Source organism: Crinia signifera, chromosome 11 (assembly GCF_055691185.1).
Source record: "Crinia signifera chromosome 11, ASM5569118v1, whole genome shotgun sequence".
NCBI classification, from domain to species: Eukaryota; Metazoa; Chordata; class Amphibia; order Anura; family Myobatrachidae; genus Crinia; species Crinia signifera.
Genome location: NC_139227.1, coordinates 67,807,511 through 67,828,066, shown reverse-complemented (window position 1 = coordinate 67,828,066; position 20,556 = coordinate 67,807,511). Strand labels below are relative to the sequence as shown.

Below are 20,556 nucleotides of genomic sequence, written 5' to 3'. Positions count from 1 at the left end.
CTCTGCAGATGGGAAGATTTCTGGTTACTACATGTGAAATATTACCAGAAGAACACATTTTCCTCCCACTCTATTACAGATGACAATAGACCTCCTTTACCGCTCTTTCATTCACAGGCTTGCACTCCATTATTTGCGTATTTGACTTTAAAAAGCATCAAATGGAACAGCACGGCATGCTTCTTATACATTGTAGAAATACAAATAAGAACATGCTGGGATTTGCAGTCCCACAACAACTGCAGAGACAAGCAGCTTTAAAAGTGGTGCAGACAAAACATCTGCCGAGAGACTTCTCACTACTTCCACTGCTGCTTTAACAGAATCAAAGGTAATGGAGTTTCGAGGATTTCTTGCATTCTTTAAATCACGAGGACATCCAAAAATACCATGACGTTTTATCATGCATTCCGCTAGCTCCACTCAAAACGTTTCTTACTATATCCACCTTTTTTCTTCTGTATATATTCCCCTCATTTACCAGAGACAATTTCAAACGGCAGGATACTCAGCAAGCGTACTAGTGCTTTGTATTGGTTTGGGGATAAGAAGTATTCTTGTTACACTGGTGTTATGTACAGTATACATATATGTAATGGACATAAATGCCGTTACATGGTTCCAATTAGGCTGGAAGCTCCTCCCTAAATTAATTAAAACCAGCAGTCTGTATGCTGAGTATATGGAGTTGCATTTCTGGCTGTATCTGTGCAAGTATACAAATGGCTTTTGAGGTCTGGTTGAAACGTAACCCTTCAATCTTTGGGATATTGCTGGTTTGGGAGATGGTCGCTAGGTCGACATTATGAAAGCAGACATACATTAGGACAGGCATTCCCAACCACGGTCCTCAAGGAACACCAAAAGTGCAGGTTTTGTAGATATCCAGGCTTGAGCACAGGTGACTTAATTAGTACCTGAGGGATTCTGATTAAACCATCTGTGCTGAAGCCTGGATATCACTAAAACCTGCACTGTTGGTGTGCCCTGAGGACCGTGGTTGGGAATGCCTGCATTAGGACAACATAGTCAGGCCTTAGGTCGACCTACCATCCACTAAGGGCATGAAGGGAGAATAGAATAGTGTGCCGAGCGCAGTGAGGCACTGTGCCCGAAGCATGGCGAGGGCAGAGAGCCGTGCAAGGGGACACGGCACACTGATAAAAGTGCCCATGTCAAATTACATCTTCATTCGGCCCAAAAACCTCATGTCGACCTTTTAAACTGTCGACCTTCTCATTATTGGCCTAATGCTTGTGTTGACCTTAGGCCTGTGATCTTCCGACCCTGTTGACCTATTTCATGTGTCGAGTTAAGCCCGGTTGACCTTTAGTGATTGACCAAACGAATGTCAACCTTCATACTGTCGATCCTATGACCCATAGCCGCTGGTTGGTACAAACTGGCAGAGAACTTGTGAATAATTCCATTTCTAGGTTTGTAAGTGCAATATAAAGTATATGGCTGAATTCAGAGCAAATTATAAACCCTGTTGTGCTCTAGAACTGGGAACAATAGTGTAACTTAACAAGACAGGGTAATGACAGAGACGAGGGCTCTGCTCACAAGCTTACAACCTTTAGGTAAATAAATATTGATACCTGAGGATAGGTACAACATATTACTGCAAATTAGGCAGGGTAAATTGCAAAGGTAGCATGTCCTTGGTGGCCTATATGATCCAGTCACACAGCAATGTTTGCCAGAGGTCAGTGGGATGTGCGAAATAGAAAATATGAAATGTAAAATCTTTTTCTGAAGAGGAATGTTTTCAAGGGCCGATTGAAGGTTTGGAGGCTAGAAGAAACGTTTGGTTGTGCACGGGAGAGTATTCCACAGAGTGGGTGCAGCCTGAAAGAAGTCCTGTAGTTGTGTGAAGGAGCCAGTAGAAAAGTAAAGTTAAGAGTTTCTGAAATACGTGAAGAGATGGACACTGGTTTAGATTTTGGGATAGCCTTTATATATTACCAGAAGTTGCAATAACATCGACCGCCCGACAAAATGAGAACCGCATGAACCTAGACGCCAAAACGCGTTCGATACGGTCTAGTGGGGGTACGATGGAGGGGTTTTGGTATGGACTTTAGAGAAGTTGTTAGAAATGTTTAACCTATAACATCCCTCTTGATAAATGGAAATAAAAGCAAACAAATAGAGATGTCCAGAGGGACGCGACAGGGATGCCCCCTTTCCCCACTCCTCTTTAATGTAATTGTAGACCCTATGATACGAAAAATACAAGCCTGGCCAAGGCTGAAGTGTATTTGTATAGGATCACAAATTATTAAAATATCCACTTTTGCAGATGACCTACTTCTATATATAGCAAATCTGGAAGTATCACTAAAACCCCTCAAAAAAAAAAAAACGTCAGTCAACCAGGATTTTGAGAAATTAATAGCAATGTCCCTTGAGTCTAAACGTACTAAACCTAAATGGGCTCAAGAGATGAAACTAAAGTGGGCTAAAGGGGTATTAGTGTATCTTGGGGTTTATCTCCCAAAAGATATACTGCTCTTACACTCAAAAAATATTAATAATGCTATAAATCAATTAAGAAAGGAAATATGGGAATGGAAACCTCTAAATCTATCATACATGGGTAGAGTCAATCTACTAAGAATGATATCACTACCAAGAATATTATACCCCCTCCAATACTGACACAGAGACACATGCTGGAAATAAATAAGCTTTTTTGTGACTTTATTTGGAAAGATAAGAAGGCAAGAATTAGCCTAATTAAAATGCAACAAAGGAGAAATAATGGAGGATTTAATTTACCCAATGTGACATGGTCCAACCAAGCGGCGGTTCGAAGACATCTTAGAGATTGGATACAGCAGACAGAAGTCTACACAAATACAACATTGGAGCAAGGGCTATTGGGAGACACACGTTTGATCAATTTTCTACATTAAGAAAAATGTGCATACACACTTTTCAATTATTTTGACCAATTTCGTTGAAAGACATTTCCCTTCAACCCAGTGTCCTGGACGAAATATGTTGACGAAGATATTGACAGACGAAAAATGAAAGATCTAGCTACAGTTTATAGGCTCTTTTTGAAAGATATCCAAATTGAGCTGCATGCACAGTCGACGAACAGTCTTGATGAACAACTGGTGGGTATGCGCATCATCATTCATCGTTTGTCACAGTCCCACTGAAAGATATTTTGACCATTTTAAGAATGGCCGAAGTGGACGAAATTGGTCAAAAAAATTGTACAGTGTTTATGCACCTTAAGACATAATAAATAACCCAATATTAACGTCAACGAGAAGGCTATTGTTTATATTCCGATAAAGGCTTCCATTAAAAGCACACAAATCACAGTTTTTAACATATATACAAAACCTGGAGTTTAAGGAAACCAAAGCAGGGCTCCCTCTTTAAGATTTGGATACAACTAGGCATAAATCGAGTGGAACACCTCACAGAAAGAACTACAGGCAAACCCCTAACATATATTTTGGCTGCAGAAAAGTATGGTGTATTCTCCACACACAATATCTCATTTTTTCAAACACTTGAGGAATCAGTTAGAATTATACCTGCTATAATGTATACAGAAATGTTTTACAATATTTTTCAGCAAACATATTTAGCTCCCAAAAGGTGGTTTAATATGGGGCTATCTTTTGTTACATCAAAAAAATTTGGCCCGAAGTATGGCAATTTGCCATCAATTTATTAGCTAATCCCTTCCCAATAACCCCAGAATGGGCAATTTTGTAGTTAATAGGGAAATAAATTAAGATTGTGAAAGGCCCCCCAAAAAATTGTTGCTAGCTATATCATCAGCAAGCAAATGTATACTCCACATGGGGATAGACAGGTCAGCTCCCACAGTGAAATTGTTTAAAGAAAAATTATTCTATTTAGTTCGAATGGAGTGGGTGGAGGCAACGCTTCAAAAAGAAAAAAGGGTCAAGGACCGATTTGAAACCTCAACCCATAACAATAAGGATACAACTGAGAAAATGCTTCTAAGCAACAAATTGGTACGAAACAAGAATAGTATTACAAGAAGACCCTATTCGTTAATTGATAGCAATGAAAGGGAGGAGGAGGTTAAATTATGTAGGGGACTGGACCACATACTAGGAGACCAGAAGATGTTAATGCTGAATCCTGGTATCCCAATATGGTATTGAAGAAATATATAAATGTTATAAAAGGATGTATGACACCTGTACAACATGTAAGCGGTGGTAAACTGATTGCTTCAAAAATGAATAAATAAAAAGGTTTAAAAGTACTGAAATGCTTATGTACGGTTTTCATATCCCTGCTTGTTTTGTGGTTTGAAAAACTTAAAGAAAAAGGTTTGCGACAAATTTGGTACAATATGGTCTTATTCGGAGGTCACTTGTATGTTGCTGCTTCATTTTATGAAACACAACCAGCTCAGTGAAGCAGGACAGGCAAGTTACGTAATGTGATGTATGAAAAGCACCATTGCGACACCGTGAACTCTTGGAGTAATTAATTCTAAACATGCTTAAATGTTTTTTGTTTTTTTAATTAATTAAAATTCCTAGTTTATTTTATGAGAGATACTTTGAATGCAACCAGTATCAACAATTGCTAGTGTTCCTCTTAGTATAAATTAATCTTTGTCATTTCAGAACAGAAATTATGCAGGACTAATTTGGAACAAGCAGCAATTATTTCATATGAACAATGTACCTGTGAAATATAGCCCTTTTAAATATCACTAACCGCTGATACATGACACAGTGTACTCTGAAACGGAGAGCACTGTACACTGAATGAGGGTGCTCGAAGACCTAAATAGCACTCAAGCTTCGGCCTTCGCATAGATTTATTTCATGATTCATAACACAACTAAATACTCTTGAAATGTTTTCATAACAAAATGCAACAACCCAACTATATCCTAGTCAGGTATGGATCATTAGGTCGACACTCCTTAGGCCAGACATGTCCAAACTATGGCCCTCCAGCTGTTGTGAAACTACAAGTCCCATCATGCCTTGCCAGAGTTTTGCTATTAGGGAATGCTAAAACTTTGGCAGGGCATGCTGGGATGTGTAGTTTCACAACAGCTGGAGGGCCACAGTTTGGACATGCCTGCTTAGGCTGACAGGCCGAAGTTCGACAGGGTCCTTATGTGGACTAGCGGAAGGTCGAGAATGCAGACGGTCGACACGTTGTTATTTTGGCGTCTAGATCTAGACATCTAGTTCTGGACACTTAGTGTATGGCAGCCCCTCGCATCGTTCTCTACGCTCTGCACACTTTTCTATTCCCCCTCCATGCCCTAGTGGATGGTAGGGCATGTACTACAGCCTGCTCTGGAACCACAGTGGTGGCAAAAAAAATAAACAAACTGTCGACCTTCTGGTGTCGACGTAGGGATTGTCAACCTTTCCTATGCCAACCTAACGACCGCATCCCTCCTAGTCTACTGATCCACAGTAAACTGCAGACCCAAAACACTAAGCATTAAACAGCAGGAACATCTCACATGCACTTGAACTTCCAGTAAGCAGGCTACGCATTTCAAGATTACATGTCGGGGTCAGAAGTGTACTACAGTTTGACATGGAAATTGGACAGAAGCTGCAAAACAGTTCCCGGCCTAAGCTACCACCCACACACATCACTGTTCTATGTCAACCACTGACAGCAATAATAGAATATCAGCAGCACATTACCCCAAACATACAGCTCCACGGTCCATGCTGTAGGGATATATGGCAACTCTAAATGCTACATAAAATAAAATGTGGAATAATTCTTACACTTTATCTGGTGCATTTTGCAATAAAAGAAGAGTTGAGATAGTGGATCCTAATCATTGAGATGGGTGCGAGGTGCCGTTCCAACTGTGTTTAAACGCCAGCAACGATCTTGCACCCTTTGCAGGCCAAATTCACTACAAACATGGTATCAATCACCAACTGCCCATGTTGCAGCCAGAGGCCTTTATTATTTAGGTAAAATACAAGGTGGTTTTTCTACTGCGGATACAAGCATAAACATGCTAAAGAGATATGAATTCATCTAGCTTAGAAGTGCTGCAATGGAAATAATTTCAAATGACGAAATGAAGGTCATTGTCGTAGTACATAGCAAGTGGAGCATTGTCTGACAATACTAGCACAGAGATAGTCACTGTACCTACCTCTATTTTGTCCATTTTAGCATCTCCCCAATACAGTTTGCCGTCTTGAAGATCCAATGCTAATCCGTTAGGCCAGCCCAGGGATGAGTTCACCAGAACAATCCTTTCAGATCCATCCAAATAAGCAGACTCAATCTTTGGCTTTTCTCCCCAATCCGTCCAGTACATAAAGCTAGGCATAGAGAAAGAGAAAAATAGAAAATCTGGGAATCCATTTAAATGCCTGTGTTGCTCTTACTGAAGAAAAATTTAATAAATCTAATGTATTACATAAACACTATACATTAGGCGGTTTTCATAGCCGCCAACGAGAGGGTGTCTGGGGGAAGAGTGGCTTGTTTTCGGGGATCCTCACTGGTTAACCCCCTCCCCCCCCCACACACACACACACACACACACACACACACACACACACACGCTGCTTTCCCTTTTAAACAGTTCGGGGGAATCTTCGCTGTCAGAGGATGGCGTGGATCCCCCGAACGGTGAGGTTTGACGCTAATGCAGGGAGCTCGCTGCATTTAGCCACGAGCCTTGCCATTTTGGAGGCTGCACATGCTGTTTCCACCTCTCTGTAAAACCCCAGCGAGGTGATAACGGCGGGGGGTGTGTGTGTTTCAGTTGAATACTGACCCGCAAGCTGTGACAGCGAGCAATCAGCACTGCCAGGTGGCATTAAATATACCCCATTAACTTAGTAACAAAATGGATTAGTGAGATAATGCTTTAAAATTTCAATCAGTAACACATTTTAAGAGTACTGTAACACACAGACACAAATCACAGGTTTCCGAGTTACCCCCTTGCTTTCAGGTTAGTTCATTGAAGTGAATGTGGAACTAATAGGTCATGTCACATTGGAACTGGTCTCTACAGACTGTAAGCAGTTTTCAGTTTAACACAGGAGATGGTGGTTCCCAACTCGAAGGGCAAAACTAAAGAGCTTGAGCACTATAACGCTTTTAGAACTGGAAGCGCTGGTGTGACATCACCAAAAAAAAAAGGTTCACATACAAGAGATGGCTTTCACAAACATTTAGTTCTAAGTACAAACTTCCACTTACCCTGTCAGAGGGTTCAGTACTATGGCCCTTGGTTCATCCAGGTTTTCAGATATCAAAATTTTCCTGGAGGTTCCATTAAGTCGGGTGACTTCTATTCGGTCAGTCCCAGTGTCAGTCCAGTAAAGATTTCGAGCCACCCAGTCAACAGCAATGCCATCTGGGTGCTGGACCTCGGTGGTGACTAAGGTCTGTGCAGCTGATCCATCGAGATAAGCACGACGTATTGCTCTGACCTCGTCATCAGTCCAATAGATGTATCCTTCCACTGGGTCATAATCAATTGCAATAGCATGCTTGATGTCATCTATCTGTAATACAATATCAGTAAAATCTGGCATGTCCAATGAGATTCTTCGTAGATCTGTCCTCCTTGCTAGCAGCAATACATCGTCAGCACCTAAAATGACCAAGCAATGTATTTCATTGTCCAATAAATCATTATTGCTAAAGCATTGTGGTTGGAGAAAGAATTATATACAAATACAATTATTAGAATTGTAGAAATGGTGTTAAAAGTGAAAGCTCTGTTAAAATATTGTCACAATTTCTATTATTGTGACATTAAAAGTACCAATAGAGTAACAAATTATATTGAAGAAAAAAAATATTACATGGGAATTAATTTACATGGGATGTAGCTATGGGCAACCAGAATCTACTTATTTATTTAGCACCATCTAGAACAGGGCTGGGCAACAACGGCCCTCCAGATGTTAATGAACTACACATCCCAGGATGCTTTGCATTAGTTTTGCTATGTGGCCATGCTGAAACTGATGCAAGGCATGCTGGGATGTGTAGTTCATCAACATCTGGAGGGCCGGTGTTGCCCAGCCCTGATCTAGAAGATAATAGATAGTATTGGTTGCCCTTAGCAAAATCCCATGTGAAATAGAATTCTCATCATAGTGTCTATTTTATGTCCACATATTGACACACATATTCAGAACTACAGGCAAGTGGCAGAACAACATTATAGCCCCATTTTTCATGTGGTTACAACAGCAGACTTAGGTGGTATCGCATGCACTATCTGGTTTGGGAAACCAGCATAAGTTAGCATTTGAGTCAGTGTCTGCTCAGTCACATTTATCAGGGACTTTTACAGGGTTTGATTCAAAATCCCAACAAAGGGGGGGGGGGGGGGGGGGGGGGGGGGGGCGACGTGGATTAGTCATGGACACCCATAGAGGGAGAAAGTGTCGGGATTTCGTCGGTCGGGATTTTGAACGCCAGGATTCCGACCGTCTGGATTAGAACTGCATTCCCTTTTACAGAAGACTGGGAGACTATGAATTTACATTCAAGTATATTGCTATACATATTCAAAATTAAAGTCTTAAGGCCCCCCCATCCACTAGTCTGAGGTATCACATCCAGTGCCTCACATGAGATACCCCGCAATCTCACCCAGCGGCTCCCGGGGAACAGGATTGCATAAAATACATTGGGTGCCAGACGGCTCCCCGACAGTCGGGATTACGACAGTCATTACTCCAACGTCGGAATCCTGACTGCTCCCTCGTGGGGGTCCATGACCCCCATAGAGGGAGAATAAAATAGGTGGCGAACGCAGCAAGCCCGCAAGGGGCTTCATTGCGCTTCCCCCGCTGTGCAGTCGGGATTCCGACGTCTGAGTAATGACTGTCGGAATCCCGATTATCAGTGAAATATACCACAATTTATCGTACGTATGTATGTATGTGTAGAATTATTATAAGTTAACGGTTATTAGCACCGCCATAGCAGCTGGTTTCTGATATACCGATTTCGCAACATAAACGCAATACGGCAGTAATGACAACTCTACATCAGCCCCACTGAGTAAATGCTAAAAAGGTGTTCTTTTTCACTTCTGCAAACCCATGTCACACTACAGGAGTGTGTGTGTGTGTGCGCGTGTGTGGGCGTGTGCGGGGGGGGGGGGGCTACAATCATGTGTAGATAGATTCAGAGCTAGGATGTGGCATGTGCCAGTTGGACTCTCCGTATAAACAGCTGGCCACCGTCTGCTAGCGATATGCAGTAGCAGGCGACATTTTCATTACTTGCAGCAAAAAAAAAATATGAGTAAATAATAAAATAAATGGGGTTGTACATTCCAGTTTTGGAAGTTATTTTTTATTTTTTTATTGAAGCAATAGCACTGAATTTTACACATACAAAGTATACATATGAAAAGAGATGAGCATTTCAATAGTTACATGTGAAATCAATAAAGTATTGCTAAATAAAACTGGTCACAATAACATGTCTTGTCGTCACTTATTTAACAATTTGAATATGTCAATGATACACGAGTATATAGGGGATGCAGTTGAAATCCCGGTGGTCAAAATCTCGACGCCGAAATCCCCGCACTTTGTCCCTTTGTGTGTGTCCACGTCATCCATAGAGTGAGAATAAAATGTGTGCCAAGCGTAGCGAGACACCGGGTCCACTGCGTGGCAAGCGCAGCTCACCCACCAGGCAGCTCAATAGGGGGATCAACCATTAAAATGTGGTTCTCATACCCAGTTTTGGAATATTTTACAGTTTCCCTCAGATGGAATAGAGACAAATATACACAACTACAATAGAGATTAATTATTTTTCCAAGTGCTGCCTATTAACAGTGTATATTGTTTTAACCGAGACAACACACACTCCCTACATTCCTTGTACAAGAAATGCAAACTAAACAATTCCACGAAACCCTGTTACACTTTAGAAGTTTAATATAAGTAACCAAACTAAAGGCAGAAATAAAACAATGACTGCCCATAATCTGACGCAAGAGGCAGAAATGTGCCATAGGGAAACTATTAGCAGGAAGGTTATCTTTACATATATATGTACATAGCAGCATAATCCTCATCATCCCACCCATCATACTTATCAGCTGCCAAGTTATCTGGGGTAAGGACGGACCGCCACTAGCTGAGGCATGGACCGCCACTCTGATCTTTAAATCCTCATAACTTTATTTGTAGAACTGATGTAGGCAAAAAATCCCATATAATATAGCAAATATGAAGTGTCCTAGTGCTTGTGGCATATGGAGTTAGAGCACGTGGCTAACATCCACAGTTGATGAAACAAAAGCTTATTTGTAACAGTCAGTGTGTAACTATTTTATAGCAAGTAGATTAGCGGAGGAGGTGAATGGATGAATGTGTGCGGCATCCATTCACCTTCCGGACGACAGCTGGCGGAAGGGGGGGGGGGGAGGTTGCACGGGGGCAGCCCAGCAGATTACCTTAGTGCTGGGCTTGCCCCTAGTGCAGGTACGGGTCCCGGCGATCGGCGCTTGGAGAGGACGTTCTCTCCAAGCGGGGGGCTGTGGGCGGTGTAAATGGAGCAAACGCTGGGTCGCACCCGGCTTGAAGCAGGGATCAAAAACCCGGGTGCGACCCAGCGTTTTTGGTATAAAAGGGGTAATACTGCCAGAGATGTAGTTGATGCGGCTTTTTCTTTAACTGCGGTTAAGGTACTAGTTATGGGATGGAGAGTGTCATAAATATATCATTATTTATCTAAAGTGTTGCTTCTTTCCATTTCTTCTGCTAGCTGATGCAGTACCACTCTTAGCCATTGTGAGCAGCGTAGAGCACTACCATTTTTCTTTTACTGAAATTGTCACTTTTCATTTGGGATCGTTTGGCGGTGTCGCCAAAACGGACTAGTGTTTAAATACTAAATGATAGCATTAGCGATATTGTTTAATGACATCACCGGGACCCCCGCCATATATGCAGTCGCTGACTATATTTGGATGATGAGGGACATCGGTAACGGCCCGCAGTAGTTAATAATATTGTGGGTATGCAGACTAGACTATATGCATGATAATATTCTTGATATCATTATCATGCATATCTTTAACTAACATCGAATGGGGTGTACCCAGCTTTACTAAAATCATCACTGTGCAGCTCCCTTTGGTCTTCGATTAGTATTTCATACACCTAGACCTTCCTCATCAAATGATCTATAAAATAGTGAAAACAAATCTACATTCCTCCAGCGGTTCTCAGTATTAGTCCGAACAGACACTTACATAGATAGACCCATAATTTATGTATAGGTTACAATGGGCAGCACATATAGATGTCTTTGGTATTCTATTGTTTAAATAATGATTTTCTTAAGGTGTCCATACACAGAGCGGTGCGATGAGATGCGTGCTGCTGTGCACATCCCATCGCACAGCACATAAAGAATGCGCTGCCCGTGCCATCACATCTAGTTCAAAATGCACAGTGCTTTCACCCATAACAAGCATTTTTAACTAGATGCAATGCAATCTAGTGCAAAATACATGGCGCTACCTCTCCAGCCGCCTAGTGTGCACGGCCCGGCAATGAGCAGTGATGCATCATCACTGGGAAAGCCGTTCATCTGCTGGTATTACCAGCAGATGAGCAGATTTCAGCGCTGCTATATGGAAAGTTGTCCTCCCCACGATGACGGCACCGGGCAGGGGGAAAGCTGCTCAGTGTATATGCACTGAGCGGCTTTCCCCCCAGCGATGATCGCGATCACTGCTGTCCATACAAGCTGGGCATAAATCGCCCAGTGTGTATGAACCTTTAGACCTATTATCAATAAGATCAGAAAGTCTGAATAGGAGTTCATATTGCACAAACATGCTATAACTTGATACTTAAATTATGCCCCTTACAATTGGGGTGACTAAATATCTGTGCTTAGTGATTCATTTCAGTCAAGCACAGATCACTCAGGCTCGGTGGCTCGCTGCGCTCGCCACACTTTCTATTCTCAACTCCACGCCGACGTGGATAGTGGGGGTATGAAAAACTACCCCCGTGGATAGTGGGGGTATGAAAAGGTCGTAGGACGCGTACCGCCGCCCCACGCAGGCTCGCCACGCTTCGGGTTTGCGTTGATAGTGGGGGTGGTACAGCCTGAAAAATTAAATTTGGGGGCCATTGAACATGTTTGATACTAATTTCAATGCATTTCGATGCATTTCTGTTAAAAATCGCATGCAATGCGATAGCATGCGATTTTTAAAAAAAATGCTTAAAAACTGCAAAAATCGCATCCCATCGCATGCCACTACATATGGCATGCAATGGGAGCCGTGAAAGTACATAAGTACCCAGCAGCTTTTCCAATCAAGCAGGAGTAAAGGTGCCCATACACATTACAATTATTGTATACAATATTGCATCTCAGTTTTGCGATTAGATCTAGTACAAAAAGTATGTGCTGCACATTTTTATACTAGATCTCATCGCAAAACCGATATGAGATGAGATGCTGTATACAATAATTGTAACGTGTATGGGCACCTTAAGCAGCAACATATTAGTTTATTAAGAAATAAATGGCAAAAAAAAAAACACAGGACAGAGAAAACGTAAATAATTATGGGTAATTTATTGCCCATTGTGGTGAACAAAGGAACTGAAAAATTGAGGTTGAAGTGTGTTGCTTTGATGCTGACTAATTAACTAAAATGTACCTTTATGCTGTACCTCAATGACTGCTTCAGTAAAACATAAACCGTTGTGCTATATGCACAGTAAAACTCATGGTTTTTGCCTTCATATAGAGCACGACAAAAGGGTCAGAGGTCAGAAAATGCCTCCAAAACAGGCCTTCAACGCGCTCCCGATCTGATGCTATCGGAATGTAGAAAGATGGAAAAACACTGTGAGAAAAGTGCAACCTGCAAGTTTAAGCGCTTTTCGAAAATGTCACTCTAGTCTCCAATTTACGATTTAGAAACAAAGGAATGGAGAAAAAGCCCTCATTTGCTTCATAGTAGGAATGCATAAATTGTGCTAGACAAAAACCTTCACTCTGACATGTACGCCCGTAAATTCTAAGAAGGCAGCCATAGACAACTGTGGAAGTGAAAAGCACTGCTTAGGAGCAATTATATAGACTGACAAATGGCTGCAACTTTTCCCATTCCGCACTGAAGCTGTTCATTTGTAAATGAGCAGCTTATGTCCTTAATCAAAAAGTCTTGATGGACTCAGCCTAAAAATTAGCGGTCTGATTTCTAAAGCAAATGTTTACTGCTCGTGGACATGTGGCATCACATCTTCCAGTGACCCTGGGCTCTCTAAAGAGAAATGGAAATGCAGGCTGTTGTTTCATTTTTGCACCCACATAATCTGACAGCTCATCAACCCCTTTCCTGCACCGAGAGGCCCAAGTTTTAAGACAACAGAAAGAAAAAAGGCAAAGCGACCATACAGCAAAACAGTTTAGGGGGGACTTTCAAAGCATGCAGCAAAAAGGACCACGTTGTGTTTTCTAACCTCTGCTCTTAACAGCCAAGACATCCAGAGAAATGTTTTTTTTTTAAAGAAGGCTAGCAAGGTCTACGTTCTCTGCCCTAATGATAATGGAGTCATTTATTAAAAAGTAAACTGTAACAAGTCAAACAGCACTATACAGTACATATTTTTTTGTTTTTACCTATTTTGCAGGATTTGCCGTCCTCGGTCAGCTGTACCCCTGTAGGACATGCACAGCTGTAAAATGGGTCGCGTGGGGAAAGCAGGCACAGATGTGAGCAGCCACCATTATCATCGTTGCATGGAGTGTTGACTTTAAAAAAAAAAAACAGTAAAAATGACATAAATGTACAGAAAGTACAGGCAAATTATATAGTGAGGTTATTAGATAGGCTGGCTAAATTTAAGTAAGGTAACAAGAAAATACATTATTATTTAGATATCTAAATTGAAAGTTTACAAAGTTTCATTATACAATACAATGTTGTGGAGGGCATAAGTAAGAAAGGTTGTCAGTATAGGGAAAAGTACTAACAACTTCAGATAAACTGGTAATCGTTAAAGCACTAATATTGCACTTATTATTACAATTATACTTACACCAACAAGAGAGCTTGTATTTATCTGTATAACATACTTAAAATGTACAAAAAAAATAAAAAATGAAACCTACATTTTCTTTTAGATATTCAAGGTTAAAAGGTCACGTGACCTTGAAATGTAGAAGTCAATATTTAAATCCAAAACTATTTTTTGTGAAAACTACAGAACCTTAGCTTCAAAACAAGACCAACATGAAAATTCTACTACAATAGAAACAGTTATACCCCTTTCACATCGCCGACACGTTTTAAAAAACGGTATTTTAAAACGGTAATTAAAACGGGTCAGAGCCTTAACATTGCCGCAGATTACCGTTTTAAATACCGGTTAAGTCTCATTCAACATAGCAGTCAAACCGTTTCAACCCGAACACGTTTCAAGCCAGAGTGTCAACATTGCCTGTCATTTTAAAGGGGACAGCCTATCACTGCTCTGTAGCTTGTGTTGTTTGCCTGAAATACCGTTTCAGACACATTGTACACATTCACATTGCTCAAAAAACGGCAAGGAACCGTGTAGGACTCTGCTTTTTACACGGTTCGAAATACCAGTTAACTTTAAACGGTAAATCGGCTCTGGTGCATTCACAGTGCAGGCTTAAACGTTTTAAAATAAAAAAAAAATCGGCAATTTACCAGTTTAAAAGTGCGATGTGAAAGGGGTATTATGTTTGCTTGCAAGCATACATTTTTGCATGGTTTGTCATGTTTGCAACAATGTTGCATGAACACTATCACTGAGGGCTAAAACGGTTTACATATTAAAAGTAACTAGGTCATCTATCATCCTAATAAATTTCATAAAAATCTGAAATAGTCGGGTTGAAAACAGCTTTCTTTGTGTGATTATTTGGCATGGAATGCACAAATTCACCGTGCCAGGAACTACATAATGCAGATTAATAAAGCACATCACTTCTTTCTTTAAGCAAATTTTCTGCCATTTCATTTAAAACTATTCAAAAGGAAGAAATTGCAGCTTTTTTTTTTCCTTTAAGCAAGAAGACTTTTTGCTAAATGGCCAAATTGAGCTCTGGTGACTCTCAGCCAATTAGATGACAGGGAGAATGTTTGATTCCCCCCTTTACTGGGTTGCGAGACAGCCCAAGGAATGATCACAATGCTCTTGGAAACCATTCTCTCACACAGATGTGGACAGGGTATGTCTGTATACAACTATAAAAGGGATTACAATTCAACTGTATTCTATAGGCGGACAATGCAAGTTCATTCAACTCTTCTTCCACATAAATGGAGATATACTGTAACATCCAGGCAAATTGTATGGGGATTGTTTAAAATGATAGAACAGGGAAATTTTGTGCTGTTGCTGCCATGATCCGAACTGATGCAAACAGAAAATGAGCCTTAGGGGGGTATGCAATCCCTACCAAAGTTTTTTTTTGTGCCGATAGATTTAGTTGTTTCGCCTGTTAACGTTGTCATTTTGCTTTCGCCTATTCAATGTAATGTTTTCACCACTGTCATTTAGACATCGACAGTTTCTTATTTGCGTTTCTCTCGCACGTGGAAATGTTGTTTTGGCGACTACCCGAGCTGATTTGTCCTCGAACTATATATTCACAAACCTATGCAATGTTTACAACCACTAACAAACACTTATATCCATTTCATCTAGACAGTTTTGATTGTCGTGACAAGGGTACTTTAGCAAATGGAGCAGTACATTTTGATGTTCATGTGCTTATATCATGTATTTATGAGTCTCCTATGTATCCTGCCCTTTTTTTTGAAGAGGGAGGTTCATATTCCTTTTGGGAGCCCTTTTATGGTTTATCCAATAATATTTCCATTTGTGTCTTGTTTCCATGATTGGGCAGATTACCCCATGATGCATTGTTGTTTGTTTTAGCCAGTTCATGTTTTTTTTCCCCCCATAAACCTCTGTTTCACGCCTCACTCCTGTTTTGATACTTCAGCAGGGGTGGGGAACCTTTTTTGTGCCAAGGGCCATTTGAATGGGGAAAAAAGCCTTCGGGGGCCATATGTAAAAATTTCTCTTACAAATTTCTCCAGCTGCTGCCACTGAATAGGACTGACAGTCTCCGGCTGCTGTTGATTAAGAGGAATCTCGTGAGAACTACCGACCTCTCGCGAGAATTCCCCAGTACTTGACTCCCGACAAAGCCGCCGGAAGGGTGGGAGGGCCACTCAGACCGGCTGCCGTATATGGCCCCCAGGCCTGAGGTTCACCACCCCTGCTTCAGGGAGATCACAGCATTTTGCAGTCTGCTGATTTGTCAACTTTTTTGTAGGGAAGTTGCGTTTTTAACTACAACCAAACTTTGTTATCATGGACAACAATAATGGAGCCTTTCTCTTACACAATTGCGGTGTTCCTCATTGAAGTCCTTCAGGTGAGACATCACCATCGACAACAGCAGGATGGTGGGTGAAGGATTCGTGCTCAGAGATTGGCTGCATTGTGTAAGTCAGTGTGGGTCTCTATCCCACGTCCACGCCAGTATCGTACTAGGTGACTTCGCAACACCCACATCGTGCCTTACAGGCCAAATATCGACAGGAGGCGTATCGCCTGTAAGACACTTTGCATAGGCTTGGTAAGAGGCTGTCTTGCTGCAGCGCGACAGTCGTTCAAAACGCCAACGTACAAAAATGACTATTCGTTTAATTTCAAACGGGACTGCATACCAATCTCAACCTCTTCGCTGCAAAGCCCCTTTTAGCACTTTGGGCTGATCATATTCCAATGGGTGTGGCATGACTTGATGACAATCCTCATGTCAACAGACATCAGGGTAACATGAGGATGTCGACAGAGTCAAACGTGACCGATAACATTGATATGAACGGTCGAAAAACATCCCTGCTATTTTAGTGGCTTCTTCTCCTGGCAACAGCAGTGGCTCCAGTTTCTTCCTCTGGGTCACGGTGGTGCTAAAGGAGACCCTTTCTGCATGGACCTCTGATGCTGGAGTGTTCCAGTTAGTATTTCTCTCTATTCCTAACCATTCCCGTAGTGCATTACTCTAACCAACCTCACCCTAGTGCCTAACCGTAACTCCCCACAGTACAGTCTAACCCTGACCTCACCTGCAGACTAACGCTAACCCTACCATTGAGGCTTTATCGTTGGCATCAATTAAGTCAACATTTTGTATGGTAACATTTCAGATGTCAACATTGTGAAGTCAATAGTTTGTTGACTTTCTGAACAATATCAATGCTCAATGTTATGAACATTGTTACTGTCCCTCATTTACTGTATTGGTTGGTATACCGTCAGTTATTTATGCTTTCTCTGTAGTTTGTCTTTGCCTTATAAAGAGAAATAAGGGTACTGGTGTATTATCTGGGCGCCCATCGCATCGCATACCACTAATTCAGGTATGCGATGGGACCCAATTTCCAGGCGCACAGACCCGCACTGTGCGATAAAATATTGCATCGCATGCCATTACAAATGGCATGCGATGCGATATTAAATTGTACAGCCACCCTGATGGGTGATTACTATGTTAAATGCACCCCCATTGTTAACGCCACCCCCACTATCAACGCCCACCCGAAGTGTGGCGAGTGCAGAGAGCGGCGTCGGTACGCGTCCTCCGACCTTTTCATACCCCCACTATCCATGTCGGGGTGGAGTTGATTTTAGATAGTGTGGTGAGCGCAGCGAGCCACCGAGCCCGAAGCGTGGCATGCGCAGCGAGCCCCACGAGGGGATGCGGATTACATGTGAAGTAATCCGCGTGCGCTCGCCACGCTTCGGGCTCGCCACACTATCTAAAATCAACTCCATGCCGATGTGAATAGTGGGGGTATAAAAAGGTCTGAGGACGTGTACAGCTGCGCTCGCCACGCTTCGGGTGGGCGTTGATAGTGGGGGTGGCGTTAACAATGGGGGTGCATTTAACATAGTAATCACCCATCAGGGTGCCTGTACAATTAAAAATCGGGTCCAATTTGGCCGCATCGCATGCAATTGGTTCGCATGCGATACAACCAAAACTATGTCGTACGATGGAAATCTTAGGCGCCCAGATAATGCACAAGTACCTAAATAAGCATTCCTATTCAATTTTTCAGAAAAAAGTAAATTGACCCAAAATAGCGCAAAAAAGTGCTTTATTTATTGAGATTACAAGAAAACGAACTTAAAAAGAAAAAAAAAATTTTCATTTTGTGACTAACAAAGTTCGGTCTTGCTTTGGCATTAATCCACTTATATAAAATCAGTAAAAAAAAAAATATAATAATAATAATAATATGGATTTTACGAGCATGTTTTTTATAATGGCACTGAAAATACCACTTTTTTAACATTATTGAATGATAAACATCCATTCGCAGCCTTGGGTGCGGGGGACAAGTCATTAGATGGTTGCAGACCATCGAATGATTTGGAACGTACACGAAAAACAGAGACACTCTGGTGTCATAGCGTTGCATGTTGCTTGTACAGGAACAGGGTGGGCAGCCGACACCCATCAGCCATGTAACTGCCTAATTTCCATGGGAACGCCCAGCGGTTTAATGGGAACAACCCATGAAATGCTGGGCATTCCAATGGGCGCGTCCCCTCGTCGCTGCCCCACCTACACTGGTGGGTGTGAACGGGACGGGGAACTAGCAGTTTGCTGTGCCAGCTCAAACCCAGCATATGCGCATGAGCAAAACATTTGGGGGAGCGAATGATCGAGAACAAAGCCCATAGTTTCCTTCTAATGATCGATTATGAAGAACATATCAGAATGTGGCTAAAACACATTAATGTTTATTTCTAAAAACAGAATTAGAAAAATAACAAAACAGGAAAAACTCAACACTCACAATGTGGCTGCCGCTCCTGACTAAACACTTGTATGTCCATTGGAGAATAAAGTGCGCTGAGGATCTCCCGCCGTTTCTCACCAGTACATTTGTTGCAGGCATGTATAGAGCGAGTCTGCCAGTCTGTCCAATACAAGGTATCTCCAGCAAGGGTCAGAGCAAATGGATGTGTGAGACTTCCTTCAACAACCTTCTGCCTGCATGCAGCACAATAAAAAAACATTACCAGCCAGAATCTCAGACATGAAACACATACTGTACATATACAAAAACAGTATTGTATACTAAAGTAGCATAGTAACCTGTATACTGGCCAGCACGTGTTATTTGCCTATGTAACACATTTCGGTACATGTGTCTATTAGCAGGGCGCCCATTATGTAGTTTGCGTAGTGGTGTATGGAGAATACCAATACACCACTATGCTGGCTATGTAAACTACATAACTTGTTCAGGAGCTACAGATGGGGTAGGCCCCATCCTTGCTGGCGGGTCGCCAAAGGGGACTTCCTGGCGACCCGCCAGGCGCCTCGCCGGCGAATATACTGAGACTCAGTCTCTGTGGCCAGCGCGATGGAAATCCTGTCCGTCTCCGCCTCAGGGAGACGGACAGGGTTAGGGGGGGGGGGGTGCGGGCAGGCGGCGGGGACCCCGGGTTACCGCTGGCAAGCCGGCGGGGACCCGGGGGAACCGATGGTAGCACCGTCGGAAGGGGATGTGCGCGCGCGTCCCCTTCTCGACATCTCCATGGCGCTGGCGGGGGATGGCGGCTGGCGACGCCAGCGCCATTCCCTGCCAAAGATGAGACCTACCCCATCTGTATGCTAATACACAATGGTTCATATCCCCACTATCCACGTCATACCACCAGTATCCAGGTGGGCGTGGAGTTAATTTTATAAAGTGTGGCGATCGCAGCGAGCCACCGAGACCGAAGCGGGGCTCGCTGCGCTCGCCACACTTTATAAAGTTAACTCCACGCCCATGTGGATACTGGGGTATGACGTGGATAGGATTGTGTTAGTGGGTGAAATGTGTGTTGATAGTGTGTGTGGTGCTTTATACTTACCCTCCTCCGGGCTGGCAAACATCCATCACGATCCCCGCAGCAATGTTCATGGCGCCAGCGTTCCCCCTCCTCCGACACTCGCCTCCTCCATGATACCCCCAGTTAACTGTATCCCTGGCGGCAGCGTTCCCCTCCTCCAGCAGTCACTCCTCGGCGCCAGAAATGTACACAATTAGCGTAGTGTCGCTGGGGGGAGCAAGGAAACCATGTGATGCTCCCCCAGCGGCAGTACGCTGAATTACGTACATTGCTGGGGAGAGACTGCTGGAGGAGGGGAACGCTGCCGCCGGAGTGTCATGGATGAGGAGAGTGCCGGAGGAGGGGAACACTGGCGCCGGAGTGTCATGGCGGAGGCGAGTGCCGAAGGAGGGGAACGCTGGCGCCGGGGACATCGCTGCGGGGATAGTGATGGACGTGAAGTATAAAGCACTACACACATATTAGCAGGGTGTCCGGCTAGGCTACGCTGACAACGTACTGTAGCCAAAGGTACGTTGTCAGCTTAGCGTAGCCGGGCGCCCTGCTAATACACAATTAGCCACACTTCATAAATTATTTGACCACTAGGAGTCATCCTCCTGCGTAGTTT

The 20,556-nt window shown here is 42.8% G+C and overlaps 1 protein-coding gene across 1 annotated transcript in view; it reads right to left on the bottom strand.

Annotated features, from left to right (window-relative positions):
- The window catches only part of LRP5 (LDL receptor related protein 5), a 168,265-nt gene that overhangs the window by 93,145 nt on the left and 54,564 nt on the right, over window positions 1-20,556 (bottom strand). The window contains exons 4-7 of the mRNA XM_083164802.1: window positions 18,899-19,095; window positions 13,663-13,794; window positions 7,225-7,621; window positions 6,161-6,332 (exon numbers count right to left, since the gene is read on the bottom strand). Of these exons, the coding sequence (XP_083020928.1) occupies window positions 6,161-6,332; window positions 7,225-7,621; window positions 13,663-13,794; window positions 18,899-19,095 (898 nt within the window). The remainder of the gene's footprint in view (window positions 1-6,160; window positions 6,333-7,224; window positions 7,622-13,662; window positions 13,795-18,898; window positions 19,096-20,556) is intronic.